The sequence below is a fragment of the Trichomonas vaginalis genome, chromosome I (genome assembly GCF_026262505.1).
Source record: "Trichomonas vaginalis G3 chromosome I, whole genome shotgun sequence".
Lineage (NCBI taxonomy): Eukaryota > Parabasalia > Trichomonadida > Trichomonadidae > Trichomonas > Trichomonas vaginalis.
Genome location: NC_067203.1, coordinates 20,782,012 through 20,802,124, shown reverse-complemented (window position 1 = coordinate 20,802,124; position 20,113 = coordinate 20,782,012). Strand labels below are relative to the sequence as shown.

Below are 20,113 nucleotides of genomic sequence, written 5' to 3'. Positions count from 1 at the left end.
TGTAGCTTTATTTAAGTATGCATTTATGTAGATAAGGCAATTTTCTTCATCGCTCCAGAAATAATTTTTGTTCTTTGTTGAAAGAGTTTTCGTTCCTCTGCGACCATAAGGAATGTATGCAATAAATTTAGCATCATATGGGATTGTAATATATTCAGGGTTTCTTTCATCGCCAATGGGTCTGTCTTTGTTAAAATGCATGTTTCTCAGTTTTACTTGAGTTTTGAATAGTTCACGGAAACGTTCTGGGAAAGAGTCATAGTAAATGTAGTCGGACATGTCTTTGTAATGAAATAAAAAATTAAAAAAAAAATAAAAATAAGGTTATTTTTATTTAGTGAGGACGGTAGTGAAGTCGTTAGTGAAGTCGTTAGTGAAGTCGTTAGTGAAGTCGTTAGTGAAGTCGTTTATGTGTCAGATGGTTTTGTAAATATTTAAGGTTAAGTTGGTGTTATGGTTGTGTTGTAAAATATACGTTACCGGTTTCGTAAAGTGTCAAAACCGCTAAGTGGTGTACGGAGGCGCGCAGTGCCACAGTACGCAACTTAGGGATACTAACTATTTATACAAAAGTGATACCATCTTTCGTTATCAAACTCAAAATTGATCAAAATCCAGCAGATGACCGTGTTATTAGGATCATGGAAAAAGCAACTAACGCAGAAATTGATGTAAAAAGACAAAGAAAAATCGAGAGTATTTCAATGCTCAATAGATTGCTCAATGCTGTTAGTGATGACTCAATAGATCCCACTAAAATATATCCTACCTTGAAAGTATTATTACAAAGAACTCATTTTATTTAATTTTGATTTTAATTTTAGATTAAATTATTAAATTTTAATTCTTTATTTTTTAGGATTGTTAGCTTTGTAAGATTGCTTTCTCACAAGAGAAAACAAGTATAAGGTTTAAGCTGTATGTATTAAAGTTATAAATATTTGATTTTAAAAAAAATCAAGATTTTAAACTTTAAAGGTATTAATTATGATTATCTTTCTTTAGCTTTACATGCTGTATGCTACTTTTGGAAACTGCTCTATTGTATTAGAATGTTTTTAAATTTTGCACCTAAAAATGCGTAATATTAAAAATTAAGGTATTAATTATGATTATCTTTCTTTAGCTTTACATGCTGTATGCTACTTTTGTCTTTGAGACATTCCATGATTTAAGTTAAGAAGTTTTAAAAAAAAGCAAAAAAAAAATGTAATAAAATAAAAAAATTTTTAGTATCGATAATCTGAAATATGTTGTTTACTTAAGCCGCGAGCGAAGCGAGTGGCTTAGTTTCGTAATTTCGTACAATCTTTTTTCTAATCTGTTCTTTTCTTAAGCCGCGAGCGAAGCGAGTGGCTTAGTTTCGTAATTTCGTACAATCTTTTTTCTAATCTGTTCTTTTCTTAAGCCGCGAGCGAAGCGAGTGGCTTAGTTTCGTAATTTCGTACAATCTTTTTTCTAATCTGTTCTTTTCTTAAGCCGCGAGCGAAGCGAGTGGCTTAGTTTCGTAATTTCATACAATCTTTTTTCGAATCTGTTCTTTTCTTAAGCCGCGAGCGAAGCGAGTGGCTTAGTTTCGTAATTTCATACAATTATTTTTCGAATCTGTTCTTTTTGTCTCCCGCGAGCGAAGCGAGTGGCTTTTTATTTTTTAAAAATTTTTTTTCTTTCTTACTTTTTTTTCCCTTACTTACAAATTTGATAGTAACTTACCAAATCTCTCTATCATATAATAATAAATTAATCCATTTTTTGTTTCAAATCTGACACTTTACATTTCTGACATGTAAACCTGTCGCTTTTCACTTCACCTCACTGGGCAAGTTTGTGCCCCCTCTGAAGAATTTACGGTTTGTAAAAAAATAATAAATGAAAATACATTACCAAGAGCTTTTGGAATTAAGTAAAGAGTACTATCAAATAATGAATGGATTATACAAGCTCAATACTTTTGAAGAAGTTGAAATCGAAGATATTTATAGAAAGATCATAGATACATTTATCGAAACGAAGATATTCTCCCCAAACAAAATACAAAAAATAATTTGTACAGCAGCTCTTTACAACAATCGATACTTCACATCATATTTAAAAATTTACAAAAAGTTATTTGAAGCTTATAATCTATATGATAGATATTATTCAAAATTCAATCTAAAATTTTATAAAATTCGAGAGTGGTCTATATCAGTTATCTTTATGTTAAATATTGCAAGCCTGGAAAGATGTCTTGATATCTTATCTGAAAAAGAAATCGAGGAATGTATATGCTCAAATATAACGAATCGAATACACAAAGAAAATACAATTTTCAATAGTATATTGTATGATGACATTGAATCATTCATAGTATTTACCACTCAAGATGAATTTAATCAAAATATGAAACTAACGAGTGTTTTTTATCCAAAAAGATATAATCAATATATATTGAGTGAATATTCTTTGATTGAATTATGCTGCTATCACGGTTCAGTTCGCTGCTTTAAATATTTATTATCAGAATTCAAGTCAGAAATAACTCATTTTTCCCTCGAATTATCTTTTTTGAGTGGAAAACCTGACATTATTAACGAATGCTTAAAATATCAAGAACCAAATTATGAATCTATGAAATATGCAATTATTTCACACAACATCGATTTTGTTTGTTTTCTGATGAATGAATACCATTTAAGTATCATTGATGATTTGTGCCTTAAGTTCAATAATATTCAAGCATTTTTAATACTTTTAGATCAAACAAATGAATTTTCAAAGTGCTTCCTTACTATGCTAAACTTTCGACTTAAACCACTTGTAAAATATTTTATTCAACATGGAGTAAAAGTGAATGCAATTCCGAGGGATAAAACTACTCTGAAGATTGCAATCAAGATCAATTGTTATGATTTATTTAAATATCATGTTTTAAATGGAGCATGTATTAATGGAGAATATAAAAACGGTCGTTCTCCTCTTCATATTGCGGCAAAGTGCAATAGTATTAAAATTCTACAATCACTTATATCACTAGGAGCTAATATTAACTCAAAAGATGATAATGGAAAAACAGCCCTTCATTACGCAGTAATACATAACTGTAAAGAAGCGGTGGAGTTACTTATATCGCTCGATGCAAATATTCATCTGAAAGATAAAGACAGGAAGCCCGCAATTCATTATGCTAAAGGAAATAATGAAATTGTAAAACTACTTCGATCCCATAAAAACGATCGTTATGGTTTAAGACATCTTTCATTTTGTAACATATTCTAAAATAACTATTAATAATAATATTTAGGAAATATTTCCTCATATTTTTCTCTAATTCTATCTGGTACTATAAATGATGGAAATTATCCAATAAATATAAATACATATTGATTAAAACTAGTTCATTCTCTCAACTAATAAACTTGAATAGAATTAATCCAGGAACTTTGATTTACTCCTCCTTTGAACAGATTTAAAGCATCGAGGAGATAAAGAACTTCTTTGGTTATTATTGGAATTGATATAACTTCCACAATTTTAAATGAAAGAAATGATTGAAAATGATAAGTAAAAGTAAATAATAATCAAAAGGTATTAGTATCATCTCAAAAATTAAAATAAAAAGTTAAGATGAGATCTCTTAAATAATGATTGATTTCATGGTTGGAGTTCGGTCGTTTTCGGTGTCAGATTTGTTTTCGGATCGTTTCTTGTGGATGAAGTAAACACCAACAACAATACCTGAAATGATGGCAATTGCTAAGATGCATAAGCCAATAATCAAACCGACTTTGTGGGAATTATTTGGTTCGTATGGAATTGGTGTGATTTTTGTCCTCTGATCGGTTGTATATTCTTTCATCACTGGTTCTTTCATTGGTTTAAGATTGTCATTATGGGTGTAGTTTATGTATGGATAATTGAATGTTATTGGCCAACTTGTGTCTTGATCTAGATAGAATCCTTCAACATACATACTTCCCACAAATAGCTAATGGGTGCAACCAATAATTTGTATTTGAATGGAGATCATGATTTTCTTTATAATCTACATAAAAGTACCTATCTTCTTTAGGAATTTGAGATTTGGAACCCCCTGTCGCCCATGTATCTTTGTTTGGAGTTGTATATCCAAACCACCAAGGAGTGTCTTCTCCAGATCTATTAATGCATCGAACTCTTATTCTCAATGTGAAGCTTCCGCCTGAGATTCCTGAAACCCAAGGAATATTATATTCTGGATAGAATGAAAGTCTGCTTCCAAAGTCAGGTAATCCTGTTTTGACATATGATGAAATACCAGCAAATGAAAGATCATCAGCAACTGGAATGTGTTGATTGACTCCACCATTAGGGAATGCAATGTCATTGATATAATACATTGGATAATAATGGATAGTTTTGTCACCCGTGTCTAAGTTTGGCATATCAATCTGTGGTAAATCAAGAACATTTTCAAGAGGAGATAATGAAATAGATGTTTCATATGTGTCACCGACTCTCATGTGAAGATATGATTGACCTGTGTATACTTTGATGAATTTAGATGATTTGTTTAAGCAGCATGAGAAGTAGTTGACTTTCGATGGAGGAAATTCAAATCGCATGCCTTTCCGAGTTCGACCATTGCAGATGGAGAATGATTTTTCTCCATTAAGATTATGACCAAAGTGATTAACAAATGTAGCAACAACATCAAAATGAGGACGAACCCATGGACCATCACCTAACTTGTAGAAAACATCTTTGCTGTCACCTAAATCAAGAGGAACTGATAATGTTGGACGTCCTTTGAAATCTCCACAATCGCTGCATCCTTTGTATCGATATTTAACATTGATTGTTAATTTGTCATCATTTAATGTATATGTTTTCTCAAGTGTATAGTCTGATGGATCATATTTGAAATGGGCATATGTGTCTGTGTTTTTAATAAGTTTCATGTTGTAGTTGATGTGACCGGTGATCTTGAATGTACGGAACATACAGAAATCTAAACATTCGACATTATCAATGAATTCTTCTCCATTCTTGGTAAAAGAGAAAACTTTTCCATATGCTGGTTCTTCACCTGAAATTGCTTTTAGTTTACCTGATTTAAGAATGATTGCTGGAACACCTTCACTGTACAACTTATAATCTGCATAAACAGCAGGACCATATTTTTCTAAGTGAAGTATGATATAGCAAATTCCTTTAGTGTAAGGATCAACATATGATAAATTATGACATCTGTCTAAAATTTTTGTTCCGATTTCCTCGAATTGTGCGCCTTGGCATCTGACCCTTCTTTTGGAGTCAATAATTAATGGCCATAATTTACCTTTCTCCATGGTATAAACTGTGTTCATTGCTGGTATTTCTCCCATTAATGTATTAAATATTTGTTTTTCTGTTCCTGATGCCATTGCACCTTCAACAGCTTTACCCCAGAGCCATCTTGCGTAGTAATTGAAATTATCGCTTTGAATACTAGAAATAGGGCCACCTATGCATGGAATTGAAGTCGTTGGTCTGAGTTTTCCAAGTTCAGCTGAAGCATCTAAGTATCTTCGCACATATGAAGCAGCTGCAGCCCCATAAAATCCATAGAGGAAATCATCTTCATAATAACGAAGCGGACGATCTGGATAAAACATCATTTTCGATTGTATGTATTGTCTATAATATGTCATATGTGTGTGCTGGACTCTTCTAAATGGATTGTTCAAGATCCATAGATCATCTTCTCCCATATATTCTTCTATATGTAATTTTGCATAGAATTGTAAATTTTTCCCTATCATATCGTTATTAGGATAAATATGCATTGGGTAATTAAAATTAGTATAATATTCAAATAGTTGAATATGCTTAACAACCTTAGTCCAATTTTTTAATCTCTCAATGGATTTTATTGTATCCAGATCTTGAGATTCGTTAACAGCGTGTCCGATGTCATTTCTGATTGGGCAAAACTTAATTGCGACATTGTCTCTTCCGACAATATTAAATGGAGGGTCTTCTGTCATGTAGTATGCAAGCATTTTGATAATATGATTCGGATATTTCAGCTTAATTGCATCAGCCAATCGATTGACAAACTCTAACATAACTCCAGAGTATCTATCACCATATTTTGTTTGCTTTGCAGAGCAATCAGGGCAATGGCAATACTCGTGATCATCATTATGCCCAACTTCAATGCATGATGATGTATTATCTGCATCAACTTTTTTGAGGATATTGGTAAGTATAACATCAAAGGCTTTTTGATTTGAGAGGCAAGGAGCACTTCTAGATCGTGATCCATCGGGTAACAAGGCCCACATTTCAGGATATTTTTCAAGTGGATATTCATTGACTGGCATTTGGTAACGAAATGTATGTGTTTCGAATGTGTACCATTTGAAACCACCATATGTATTTCCCACGTTTTGGCTGCCTGTGTTTACTCGTTTGCGAATACTATGGAGATAACCATATGCTGTGTCTGTGGCCCAAATATGGCGATATTGATATGCGGCAACGTCACTGATGTTAACTTCAGAATCAACATTGAATTCTTCAGCTGACGGATAGAATTCCATCCATGTAGTGTAAAAACGAAATTTAGCGTATTGTTCTAAAAGTTCATAGACACCATAAATAGTGCCACGTGAACCACTGTTGATAATAATATGTTCGTCACCAACAAATCGGATCTCATATGCATCAAGACCTAAATCTGTAAAACGTAAAGTTGTCATTTCTTTAGAATACTTAGTAGGACCAATAAAAATGCCTTTGCCTTCGAGTTTGTTGTCGTCCGTGATCATTGGAATAACTTCACCGGTGATGTTTTTGATTCCTGCTTGCATCTCGCGTGCTGCTGTACGCCACCATGGTTGTTGGCCGCGTTCTGTTTTAGGATAATAGATAGTATATTTTGATGTTTGACCCCGCTTCGAAATTGTGATATTTCGAGAGCTAACAAATAAGACGAAAAGATGAAACATTGATTTTAATTTTGAATTTACGTTGAATTAGAAATTTCAATTTAAAAAAAGTGAAATCAGACAGAAATAAGATTAATTTAATCATTGAAAATCAGTAAAGCATAAAAATGTTTACAAGTGGTATTTTAATGAATTTTTATAGGAGGGGAATTATTTTTAATTTCAAATTTAACTTCGCTTCAAAAAAAATCAAATACACCAGAGAACCATGTTTTATTGGCATTTTTTAGGAAAGTGCTGAGGTACGGGCAAAAAGTGTTATTTTATTTTTTTTATGTTTTCAATGAACATTGATGATACTGTTAAACGATTTCCCGAGTTCTTAGAATTGGATGATGTCATGAGCTTTCTGACATTTGATGAATTATATAGTTCAATTAAAAGAATAGATTTTAATAATCAACTTGCAACAAAGTTAATCTCGAAAGTATTTAATGAATGCACCAGAACAGAAAAAATTATGCTTCTTGATATAATGAAATTGTCTCCTGATAATGATTATATTTCAAATTTTAATTTATTCGAATTAATCTTGACTAGTTTAGAGATTCCAATACTAACTACATTATTCAGATCAATAAAAACTCTCTTTAACGACAAAAAACAAGAACCACAAGAACAAATACCAGTAAAAAGCAAAAAACTATCAATCCAAACTGATATTCCAAGTGGACATGCGCATATAATTGAAACACAATTTCTTACAAAGTTAAAAGAGGGCGATGAAACTGGTGTTCGACAAATTTTGGGAACTTATCCTGATATAAATTTATATTGTGAAACAAATGATTTTTTCAATCCTATGATGGTGGCCTGTGCTTCAGGGAATCTCAACATTGTTAAATTACTTTATAACCATGGTTGTGATATAAATAAAACCAGTTCAAAAGGATTATTTCCTCTTCAAGCTGCAATTCAAAACGATCAACTGGAAGTGGTCAAATTTTTATTTTCTGTTAACGTAATAATCCCAAAAACCGATCAACGCGATATTACTGAAATAGCTGCAATTTTTAGTTCAGTTAATTGTATAAAGTACCTTTTAGATGAGATACACATTAATTTTAATGCACATCTTTATTACACTGCTGCTTGCTACAGCAATATTGAATTTCTAAATTTTTTATATGATAGATTTTCATACATGCAACAAATTAATGTGGCATTGGCTTTAGCTGCAGCCAGCACAGGTAATAATGATGCATTAAACTTTTTTTACGATTCAAAGGGTGTAGACATCGATGCAATAGATCTACGTGGAAGGACATCATTAATGTATGCAATAAAAGAAAATAGAATAAAAACTGCAAAATTGCTAGTAGATAAAGGTTGTAATGTCAATATTCGCACATTTAAAAATAAGGATGCTTTGCACTATACAGTTAAAAAAGGAGACGTTAAATTTTTCGAATATCTTATAACTCATGGTGCAACTATTGATGACTTAAATAAATTGATATCAGTTGCCGAAAGATGTAATAATACAGAAATGAAAGCATTTTTGAGAGCAAACAATTATTAGACATTTAGCAACATATTCTCAGAGTCGAATAATTATCTTAGCAAGTAACATACTTCTTGAGAAATTTTGTCTTTAAGTAAATGTATATATTAAAAATATTCCAACCACTTCAAATTGTTTTGGCATAAAAATTCATTAAAAAATGTGTGAAAAAAATAAATTAATGGGCAATTACGGTCAATAAAAAAAAGTACGGAAATTAAAAACTACTGTTTGAGTATTTTGTATGGTTGTACAAACTGGCACGCCTGCTGGCACACCTTTTTTGGCCAGCTGGCACGATTTTTTTAAAAAACACATTAAAAAAGTCACTTTTTGCCCCATCTAATGAGATTTTTTTTACAATTTTTCCCCTTATTTTTCAATTTAGATATGATTTTAAGCTCTCCAAATTGAAGTTTACCTGATGTTTCTTAGTTTTTATGATAATAAAATGTTGCAAAGTTGAGTTTGGATTCAATAAATTTAAGAAAATTTTATTTTACAATGAAATTATAAGAAAGGATGTTTTTATCCTATGTCAAAGAGAATACATTTGTAGATCCCGACTTTTGACATGGTTGAAAATTCCAAAAAAAAATTCAAAATTTAAAAAAAAATTAAAAAATATAAATTTCATGTTAAAAAATGATTTTTGAAATTTTTTTGGAAAAATAGAATGTCATATTTTTATGTTTTATTGCTATTTTTTACGAAATCAATAAAATATTTGTTAATTTGGCTGAGATTATAAATAAAATCTTTCTAAACTTGCAATTGATTGCTAAAATCTGTTTTATGTATTAATTGGCATTGAGATTCGTTATAAAAGAATGCGAATTATTTTGTATGAGTAAACGTATTTTGTAAAATTTCAAATTCTCTTCTCTCATTACTTACCTTAGATCTCTCGGCTTTAGCTCTCAGATTTCGCTCATAGAACTCAGGTTTTAGTTATGTACTCATAGATGTATCATTACTGCCCGCAGATCTCTCATTACTACCTTACTAACCAGATCTTAACTCTCCGACCTTACTAACCAGATTTAACTCTCATTACTACCTACTAACCAGATCTTAACTCTCATTACTACTTACTCATCAGATCTTAAACCTCCGACCTTACTAACCAGATCTAACTCTCTTACTTACTACTACATCAGATATCTAATTATTTACATATGATTTCTCACATCTCACTCAAGTCTCATTACTTACCCTATCTTTTAACCTTTTCTGAATAATTACGAATAACTAAATCCTTTTTTAGTTTAATTCTGATATTAAATTTTTAAAATCTCTTTAATTTTTTGAACTACGCCTTTAATTTGTAATTGCCGATTTCACAGATTTGAACCATTTAATAAAATAACATTATTCAACTTAATCATATCAAACATGGTAGTTTGATTTTCAGATCTACATTTTAAAAACCTCTTTATTATCTTGAGTATACTTTTATTATATAAACCTGAGTTCATAACTGAAAACTTCTAATTAGAGTACAATATTCAACTTAATCATAACAAAGATTTGTTGAATTTCAAATTTGATTTATATCTTCCATCACTTAAAACTCTCACAGCTTACAATATAAGCTAAAAAGTATATTTTCAGTAATAAAATTAATTATTAAATTTTTTACTTTTTCCTTTCCAAAACTAGAAAAAAGGAAGGGAAAAGGGAAAAGAAGAAAGAAAAGAGAAAAAGAAAAAAAAAGAAGAGAAAAGAAGAAAAAAATAATATAGCATATTATATAATTGTGGTCATAGGCCGAGTGGCGTGGAAAAGGTGGAGCCCGAAGGGCGACATCCTTTCCACGCCACGAGGCCCGATTTTTGGCCACTTTTTTGATTTTGGCCGCGTGCCAGCTCCTGGCAGGCGGCCCGCAAAATTGTGCCAGTTTGTACAACCCTAGTATTTTGATATTGTAAGTTTTTCTGTTAGAAATATAATTCATTCCTTGAGTAACACAAAAACTAGTTAAAAAGTAACATTCATGCATAAGTGATAAAGTATGTGAGAGGGGTTATTTTAGGGTTGTTAGATTCCCGACGATAGGTGTCTTGGAAGATTTGTCTGGTGTCATCATAGTGTCTTTAAATCAAAAATTTTATTTTGGAGTTAGTTTTATTGATTTTTCAATAAAAAACATTTCTAAAACAAGAAAATTAAACGATAAAATATTTATATTTTATATAAGGATCTTATATATTTAAAATAAATATCATTTTATTTTTTCATTGGTGTCTGTCAAACCATAATACACTATTCAAAAATTCAATGTGTCATGCGGTTTCAAAACACCTTAAATTGAACGATAGCACAGACACTATTGAATTTTACCATTTTATTAGTTTTTACCTTTTTATTTTTAAGAATTAATGACTGAAACAGCCGTTTTGCTATGACCTCAATCACTTTATTTATTATTTTAAATATTATTTAATTTTATTATTTGAATAGGCCAACTTATATTTGAGAAGCTCAATTTGAGACCACTTAATACATTGAAATATCATAAATATTGAAATATTAAAAAGTGTATTTCAAAATATTGAAATTATAAAAATTTATAATACTGAAATTGAGACAAATTAATAAATTCAATGTGTTTTTTTTTTGAAATAACTCTCAAATATTATTTTTTTGTTTATTTAATGATGAATAAATATGATTGCTTTAGTCAATCATAAAAACTAATTTAAGTTTAAAATAATGAAAGGATAATTTGATCGTTTTTTAAAATACAATTATTTTTGATGATTTGCAAGAATCTTTGAAAAGAATATAATATAGGTTCTATTTTTGTAAAATTTATCCAAATCATGTATTACATAAATTACGATTAAAACGATGAAAGAACCAAAAAGTGTGTTTTGTGTTTTGTTGTTGCGTGTTGGATGCGGGATCCTGTTATTTCCGAAATCGACAAAAAATTTGGAAATTTAATTTCCGAAATCGAAATTATATTAATGTTTTTAATATTCTTATATCAAAAGGATTAAAGTTCATTAAGAGAAAAACAATTCTTCTTCTTCAATCTATTGGCGCATTTATTTATACCCGCCAATAAGGAAAGGAAAATTATAAGACACCATGGTGTCTTCACAACGCTAATTTTTGATATTTTTAACAACCCTATGTTATTTTTAATAACTCTAAATTTAATTTCAAAATCCTCATGTTTACCACTTTATGACATCTTCCATTGTCACCAGGATGTGACTTATTATATATTATAACAAAAAAGAATAACAGCCACATTAGGTACTATATAATGTTTTATAATAACTTTTTACAGACCAAAATACTAACTCTTCACCTTAGAAATTCGAACATAAAGTTTGGATGTCAAAAAAAATTGATAGATTGTCAGAAGTTAGTTAGTGCATCCTTAATATTTCGAATATTCTAATATCGTAATACAATTAAAAGTGCACTTGCCACTTTCTGGCATGCTCGCATTATATCAAAATATCTTTATTATATTTGCAAAAAAGTTTAGCAATAATATAAGGTACTATGTGGTGATTTAAAACTTTTTGAAAATTTAGATAAAAAGCTGGAGTTGTCAAAAATAATTTAAAAAAAAATCGAAATTTTTTTATTTAAGATTCTGGTGATGGAGGTTTGACATACAATTGCAATTCTTGGATTGTTGATTCATCATCTTGTTCTGTTCTTACATAATCCGTTGTAATCTGTTGTATCTTCTTTAGTGAGTCAAGAGTTGGATGTGAGTAGTTGCACTGAGCAATTCTGAAGTTATTCATAGCGATGTTGATTGTCGAGTTAATTAATGAAGACAAACATTCTTTAGACACAACTACAGGGTCATGGAGAGGTCCGAACCACTTCAATCCATCTCTATGGTGCATGTCTATCCTGTACAAACCAGTCTGTAATGGATAAACAATGATAGTTACGAAGTTAAACTGAGAAGTGATTGTTAATGGGTCATATTGCAAATCACTTTCAACAAACAATATCTGAATGTGGTCATTGCCTAGGTGTTTCTTCTTATCTACTTGTTGCTCATCCTTTTTATTTGTAGGCATAAGAGGAGCAACGTGGAACATCAATTCATAATCAAAGCCTGGAATAAATATACTTGAAACGCCATTGTTTTCTTTCATTACATCTAAACCACCGGAATATATTGGCCAATTCTTCAATGAAACATTCCAACCGAGTAATGAAATAAACTCTTTGAAACGAGGAGAAACCTGATCGAATTTCGTCATCAATATCTTCAACTGGTCTGTAATTCCATCCCTGACATATCCAATGGCTGCTTTCCACTGCCATCTGTGATCTGCCTTCAATATGTTGACGAACAATGTTTCGATGTTGTTCTTTGAAACATTCATCTGTTCGTCCTGTTTGTTGAATGTTGTTCTCTGGAGTTCGTGTGCCTGCTTTGGTTCGACCATTCCAATAGCGTTGAGTCCTGCGAATGGTTTGCTTTCGATCTCGAGAGGAGGCCTGATCTTCCTCGCTGGCTGATGAGTGTTCGCTGTTACGTATTCTTCGTAGTATTTGTTGATGTCGTCGATCGCTTGGCTGAGGTTTTCTTTGTCTTCCTTGATGTCATCGAGTTTGTAGTCCATGTGGAATTCTTCTTTGAATCCCTCAACGATGTCTGTGAATATCTTTGTGAACTCTTGCTGTGGAACATCGATGTTTATTGACTGAATTGTTGGTTCTCCTTTTTCTTCACATAATGTTAATTTGCATTCTTCGTTTGTGAAGCAATCTGTGTAACTTGTCATGTTCCAAATGAACTGTCCAACTCTTGTTTGTACCAAATAACTCGTCGTTTTCTCGTCAATTAATTCTGGAGTGATATATGTTCCATTTGGCATGATGATTGTCAGTGGTTGTGCAGAACTCTTCGGACATCTGCCACTTGGTATTGATGGACAGTCAGTGAATGGATAACTGGCTAAGAAAATTGACAACATTTCTCTGGCAGAAATGGCAAATTGTTGGATTTGTGATGGATATTCGTTTGGAAATACTGTTTCGTTGATGAATCTCGTCAATAAATCATTGAAATAATGGGCGTGCTGGCGACCGGCATCAAGAGATGTAACTAATATGGTGGTCATAATATGCATATATGCAAAAGTGAAGTGAGGCTCTGAATTTACTGTTATTTGGTCGGCCATTTTAGACAATTCTTTAATATGTTGGTAATAAGGTTTTTTACAGATCTTTATGATCTGATTTGAGTGTTGTGCAACAGCGAGACACATCTGGAGAGCTGGTTCTGACTGTTTCTTGACAGCATTTGTCAGGTGTTTGAGTAAAAATGAAATGACATCTTTATCTGGATTCTTACAGTGGATTTCATCAATGATTATTGTGGAACATGCTGTGGATAGTATTTCTATGTTGGATTCGCTATCATTCTCACCCAATTTGTCAACGGCTTTCAATAAATCGGGTATTAAATTGTCACTTTCTTGTGTCAAAAGTGACTTCCAATCTGGCCTCAGAATATGTGATCGGTTGTCAAGTTTTGACTTAATGGAGTCATAGAATGTCTTGTCCATGGAATGAGGGCATCTCATGATCGCTGAGCTGGAGATCAATGAGAGAACACTTTGCGACTCTATATTTACATTGGAAACGAACTTGAGAAGAGTTGGAGCCAAGATTCCGGATCCTTTGAATCCGATCATCATTGTTGAGACTGCTGACTCGAAGGCGAGCTTGGACAAGTCATGGTCGGAGCTCATGAGCGTAAGAAGAAGGCAGCTGTACCAATGAGACAACATTTCATCGGTAACATGGTTCTTCAAGTCCTGAGTAAGTAGTAAATCGCCAAGTGTCTTGAGAGCGTTTGTTTGTATTGGTATGTTTTCTTCGGTGATTAATCCGGAAAATAGAGGTCTTGAAGCGATTTCGAATGCTCTTGTGTGGGAATACTGAATGCCCGGTGGCATGAGTCTTAATGTAGCAAACATGGCGTAGTATGAGTTCAAAACGGCAAATCCGTTCTCATGAGCCTTTGGAGAGTCGAATGTTGGGTATCTGCTGAGTGAATCAATCATGGCAGCCAATCCATTGTACATCTCGTCGGTCTCATAAGTCAAATCTGCAACAGTAAATGGAACTAATTTGAGAGTATCGTTGAAATGAGAGAATTTTGGCCAAGACATCTTGACTTTGTCGTGGACAATCTCAGGTGGGTTCTTAATAATGGCTTCAATGTTCTGTGCGACGAAGTCAAACGGTGTAGTAATTTTATTTCTCTGATTTCGTTCGATTGCTTGGCTGCAGTTCTCGAAAATTGTATCCTTGTTGATATTAAAGACGCTTGAGAATTGTATTGTGGCGATAAGTTGCATGTGCTTTGCTGCAGTCGCTGCATAAATTTCATTATTAAGGATATGATCGGTTACTGTATCCCAAATGAAATTTTCTGTGTCGCCTGTTAATAAGAGGCGTACGATCAGAGAGCCCATCATGATTGCGGCTGCTTGATCATCACATAATGCGTAAGAAAGCATGTCGTTGATCAATTTCTTGCGGCTATCGATGGAGCCTGTTTCCTTGTCGAGGAAAAGCCAAAAGGCGAACTCGCTGAGAGAAAGAGCGATTTGTCCGTCCCTTGAGTTTACGAAAAGGTCAATAGCGATTTGTCCGGCCTTAGAAATGAGGTCGTTCAATTCGTAACCTTCGCTAAGGCTTCCGTTTGAAGCAATCGCGATTAAGGCTTGTAAAGACGATTTCGTAGCTTCAATTGAGCAGGCTGTTTCTGAGGATTTAAGTATTTCGATAATGAAGTTCAATGTTTTCTTTTCGAGGAGAATATTGAAGTTGTGATCTTCATTAAAAAGATCTCCGAAGAACTTGCAGATTGTTTCATGGATATCCGATGTAACTGGTGTAGAACAACGGTAGACGGGTAAATCCCAACCGGTAGCCTCTGCTTCTTTGAAATAAATAGCACTTAAAGTATTTTGGAACAAAGGCTGCATTAAAGAGCCGGATCTGTGATCCCAGTTCTTTAAAATCCATTTGAGAAGCATTTCGATGTAAGCCTGAACGTTGGTGACTTGTTTAACTGCTGTTTCATCACCGAGAATTGCTTCTGGCTCTCTATCGATAAATGTCTTGAGTACAGCCTTTTCCTGCTCATTTTTACCGAGGAATGGGATAGGAATAAAATACTTAAAAGAGGATTTAAGTGTAGGAAGTTCTGCATCGTTACATGTTTCAAGGAAGGTAAGATAAATTGGGGCAAATAATTGGCGTAAATCTTCTGGTGAGTCTGGATGGAAGATCATTCCGAAAAATGTATCTGCATCTGCAACTTTATCAGGAGAATACGAGCCTACTTTAATTTTAGGGAGAATAATGGTAAGACTTTGGGCAATTCTCTGGAAATCGATATTATATGTCTTTCCAAAAATGCCTTTTTCGCTCCTTTTGTTATTAGATTTAACATAATCTAAAATGCTTCTCCAAAACTCGGGGAAGTATTTGCCGATAAACTTCTCCAAGTTGAAATCTTTCTGATTTAAAATGTATTTGAAATTACTTTCTGCTGGGTGAGGCATCGATAAAAAAAATTAATAATTAAAAAAGTGACGGGAGGTTAAGAAATAAGAAATCGCTTTAAATATAATAAATACATATTATTAGGATAGTGGGGTGATCATGTCATTTTCGTGCTCTAAATTTTTTGAATAGGATCTTAAGATTTATTACATGTTAATGTCCCTTATTTTCGATTAGTCACTTGGTGTTTTATGCTAACCACAACTGTGAAAATTGAAATTTGAGAGGAATGATTTTACATTAAGGGTGCACACGAGAGGATCATGTAAACTTCAGAATTTAGAACCTTATTTTAGGCATTATCTTGGCTACCTATTTAGGCTCGAAAAGCAAAAAATATCAAAAAATACAACTTGACTCCATTATGACCCTTTCATGGAGGTAGTTTTTATCCGCTAGTATTTTCCCTTTGAATCTCTTTACAATTCGAAATCAAATTCAAAACTCAGTAGAAGAAAGGAAGAATCGACTTACTATGGTTGTAATACGAATAAATACATATATTTAATTATTTTTATTTACATAATAATTGTTTGAAGCTCATATTCCATCAAATTTTTAAATAAAAACATTAAAATGTTGAAAATGTTCATATATTTTAATAGGGTTTTGGCACTTTATTGAGGAATTACTACATACATAGTCGAACTGAACTTGATATTTTGAAATTTAAATTATTTATCAAAATTAAAATTTAGCTTGAAATTTATAATTATTTAGTCATATTTTGCATAATTCTAAGTAGATTTTGTAAAAAATCAAGAAAGAAAATTTTTAACGTGCTTTATTTTTTCTTTTTTATAATAATACATATTATTATATAATTAACATATTCATAATGTTTCACCCTTTCAAAAATATAATCCTCCTCCTCTCAAATAAACGTACATACGGGTGGCCTCTTTTTTCAAAAAATTAAAATTTGAAATTTTGGGCTCAAATATTAGAGATTTTTTCAACCTTCAACGATATATGTTGTCTATATCAGACCTCCTTTCTTTTTGATACTTAACATTGTTCCTAAATCTTAGCCGTTAAGGCTGTTCTGAAAATGTTTTTTTTTCGAAAAAAATCGAAAAAAATTCTTAAAATTCAAAAATCCCTTAATTCCTGAGGATTTTGGGAAAAAGTTTTTACATGAACATGTGTATATTATATGAAGTATATTGATAAGGTAAAAATCAAATTTTATTGCATATTCATCGAGAAAATAAACTAACGAATCCCTCAAAATTGAGAGTGTAATCCTCCTCCTCTCAAATAAACGTACATACGGGTGCACCCTTAAATCTGAAATTTGAATATATAAAAATTAGACTGATTTGCAGATTGAAAGAGATAATGGTCGATATTATATATAGATATTATATCTCCGAAATAACTCTTATAATGATGTTTTTAAAATATTTTCTAACGTAATTCTAGCGAATAAACATGAATTTTTTTATGAAATAATTAATTCATCAGAGTTCCTCTTGGGGATATTGGATTTGGAGATCAATAGGCTGACTTATAACATGATCGACTTCAGTTATTGACAAAACTCCTCTTTCATAAGTGAATTGGCAATTATATTTCGGCATTTTGACGACAGAAGGAGCTTTATTGATACCTGCGATTTCAATGCGAGATATCTTCTGCTTGAAGACCTCTAAATCGCCTTCAACGGTAGATGTCAGAACGTTATTCTCAAATTTGAAGTGTACTCTGCAAAATTCGCCTTTTTCGTAATTGAAAGAGTGTTCATCATCAATATAGAGCGATCCGGATGCTGTGCCATTTTCGTTAAGAGCAACGACGATCGTATATGGTGCTTTCTTGAGGGAAACCGTCGATGTCACTTTTGCATCTTTTCTAGCGAAAATTTTTCCTCCTCTTATGAAAACAGGGATGATATTCTTAATGTTTTTCATGACTATTTCGCCTCTTGCTGGTCTCATCTTTCTGTAGGAGTACCATACGCCTTGAGGAAGTGTCACAACCTTTTCGACTGCCTGTTGTTTAACAATAGGAGCGACTAAAATCGTGTCACCAAGTAATGCAATATCTTCATCATTACGATCAGAAAAGTGCCACCAAAGTGGTCGGACAATTGGATTGCCAGTTCTATGGGCCTCTTCCATTAGGGTGTACCAGAGTGGAAGAAGTGAGTAACGGTCGTTAACTGCTTCACGAATTATCTGGATTCGATCTGAAGTGAAGAGATGTGGCTCTCTACGTGCACTTTCGTGATGGCAGTGCTCGCGGAAGAACGGATATGTCCATGCAGCGAGTTGATACCATCTGCATAAGAGATCATTATCCGGTGAACCGAAGAAACCTCCAACGTCTGCACCGTTGAATGGCATACCGCAGATACCAGAAGTAATGACCATCTGAAGGGAGTTTGCAAGCATGGACCATGTTGCAGAGTTATCTCCAGTCCAGGCTGCAGCAAATTTCTGACTTCCTGCGAAGAAAGACCTTGTTAAAATAAATGGTCTCTCATCGTGATTCCTTCTTCTCAATCCGGCGTAAGTTGATGAGATCATCATGTGGCCATAGATGTTGTGGACTTCTCTTTCTTCGTGGCCTTCGTAATGCAAGCTATCACGAGGAAGAGTAGCATCTTTGATATCGAAAACTGCTGGTTCGTTCATATCATTCCAGATATGTAAAATTTTTGTGCTCTTCTTGTAGTTTTCGTACTCGAATAATGATGACCACCAGTCTCTTACCTCTGGATTCATGTAATCAGGCCATGCACTGACTCCTGGCCAGCATTTTAATCTCAAATCTCCGCCTGTCTCCGTTGTTACGAAGTATCCGTTATCGCGAGCATCTAAGTAAATGTCGTAGTCTTCTTTGGCAGCAAGATGTGGGTCAACTAAAGCAACAATTTTCCTTCCTTTCTTAAAGAACTCTTTTTGAAGCCTCTTCATGTCGTGGAAGCCTGTAGAGAAGGTGAAATACTTTTTGTCGTTAGTATGGTCGAGATCGAGCCACATAACATCGTGTGGAATTTCAGAATTGTCTAAATTCTTCGAAATGTCACGGATTTCGTCGCTATCCATATATCCCCAGCGACACTGATGGTATCCGAGAGCGAATATTGGATGTAAAACTGGGCGACCGGTTAATGAAGTGTAAGAATTAATAACTGAGGAATGTGTTCCAGAGAAAATGAAAAGATCGATGTAACCTGTTTCAGACATGAATCTAGCTGTAGTTTTTTCGATATCAATCCATGTTTCAGCTGCATTTAACCATAATATTGAAGTTGTTTTCTCACCTGAGCGGCCAATGATGTAAGGGATGGCCGAGTACATTGACATAGGTGAATTTACTTCGAACGAATTGATGTCTGTATTGAAGAGGCGCAATGGATCCATCAATGGACTGAGATTTATCTTAGTATCTGGTAATTGGATAGGGAAAGTATGAGCTGGAACACCTGATAATTTTGTTTCTGGTGTTAAGAATTTGAATGAGAGGGCAATATCTCTATCTCCGTATTTATTATTTGATTTTGTATTGCCACCAACATTGAAAATAGCCTTATTATCATCATTGAGTGATAACACAGCGGAATTGTTCTCGTAAACTATAATATTGAAAGGAGATTTCGAAATTTCGATTCTATATTTTGAATTTTCGACTTTGATCAAATTTTCTGCTTCGGAAACTTTGATTTCTGAAGTTTCATTGATAATAGTTTGATTAATTATCAGTTCTTCCTTTGAAATATCGTATCTTTCGAAGTCTTTTTCTTCAACTGGTTCGAATCTAATTCTGATCATATCATTAGCATGGAATGTTATGTTTAAATGTAGTCTTTCTGTTTTATTGCCTTTTGTTATTGTACCAATAAATTTTTCTTTTTCTGACTTGAAATCTATAAGTTTCCAGTCTTCTTCGTCGATGAATCTATCCCTTTTGCAGTATTCTATCTCATCGCATGTATAATAGTTGTTTTTATTAACTGATAAGCAGTGAAAAGCCAAAAAGGAAAACATCAGAAAATTTTGTTTTGAATCCAACCATATTCTATTGCTAAAGAACAGATTCAACTAAAGAATGGAAATTGATCCGAGCAGCAAAATTC

The 20,113-nt window shown here is 32.8% G+C and overlaps 6 protein-coding genes across 6 annotated transcripts, besides 4 other annotated features; 2 read left to right on the top strand and 4 right to left on the bottom strand.

Annotated features, from left to right (window-relative positions):
• Positions 1 to 560: part of a mobile genetic element that runs on past the window's edge.
• Positions 1 to 560: part of a terminal%2Cinverted (terminal inverted repeat of Maverick-2 transposon ID:TVAGG3_1021920) that runs on past the window's edge.
• Positions 561 to 1,835: a mobile genetic element.
• A 547-nt stretch (positions 1,836 to 2,382) lies between these two features.
• Positions 2,383 to 3,258, top strand: TVAGG3_1021900 (histone-lysine N-methyltransferase family; the record flags this gene model as incomplete). Its single annotated transcript, XM_001315147.1, has 1 exon — positions 2,383 to 3,258. One exon carries the CDS (start codon positions 2,383 to 2,385, stop codon positions 3,256 to 3,258), a length of 876 nt encoding a protein of 291 aa, XP_001315182.1.
• A 358-nt stretch (positions 3,259 to 3,616) lies between these two features.
• On the bottom strand, positions 3,617 to 3,853 carry TVAGG3_1021890 (uncharacterized protein; the record flags this gene model as incomplete). Its single annotated transcript, XM_001315148.1, has 1 exon — positions 3,617 to 3,853. The coding sequence occupies one exon, from the start codon at positions 3,851 to 3,853 to the stop codon at positions 3,617 to 3,619; it is 237 nt and encodes a 78-aa protein (XP_001315183.1).
• An 88-nt stretch (positions 3,854 to 3,941) lies between these two features.
• On the bottom strand, positions 3,942 to 6,953 carry TVAGG3_1021880 (coagulation factor 5/8 C-terminal domain-containing protein family; the record flags this gene model as incomplete). Its single annotated transcript, XM_001315149.1, has 1 exon — positions 3,942 to 6,953. The coding sequence occupies one exon, from the start codon at positions 6,951 to 6,953 to the stop codon at positions 3,942 to 3,944; it is 3,012 nt and encodes a 1,003-aa protein (XP_001315184.1).
• A 274-nt stretch (positions 6,954 to 7,227) lies between these two features.
• TVAGG3_1021870 (protein ubiquitination) lies at positions 7,228 to 9,012 on the top strand (the record flags this gene model as incomplete). The annotated part of the gene is made up of 1 exon (XM_001315150.1): positions 7,228 to 8,475. The coding sequence occupies one exon, from the start codon at positions 7,228 to 7,230 to the stop codon at positions 8,473 to 8,475; it is 1,248 nt and encodes a 415-aa protein (XP_001315185.1).
• Positions 9,013 to 11,992: 2,980 nt separating this feature from the next.
• TVAGG3_1021860 (GTPase activator protein) lies at positions 11,993 to 16,035 on the bottom strand (the record flags this gene model as incomplete). The annotated part of the gene is made up of 1 exon (XM_001315151.1): positions 12,066 to 16,028. One exon carries the CDS (start codon positions 16,026 to 16,028, stop codon positions 12,066 to 12,068), a length of 3,963 nt encoding a protein of 1,320 aa, XP_001315186.1.
• A 238-nt stretch (positions 16,036 to 16,273) lies between these two features.
• Positions 16,274 to 17,313: a mobile genetic element.
• Positions 17,314 to 17,492: 179 nt separating this feature from the next.
• On the bottom strand, positions 17,493 to 20,024 carry TVAGG3_1021840 (glycosyl hydrolase; the record flags this gene model as incomplete). The annotated part of the gene is made up of 1 exon (XM_001315152.1): positions 17,493 to 20,024. The coding sequence occupies one exon, from the start codon at positions 20,022 to 20,024 to the stop codon at positions 17,493 to 17,495; it is 2,532 nt and encodes an 843-aa protein (XP_001315187.1).
• Positions 20,025 to 20,113: the final 89 nt, after the last annotated feature.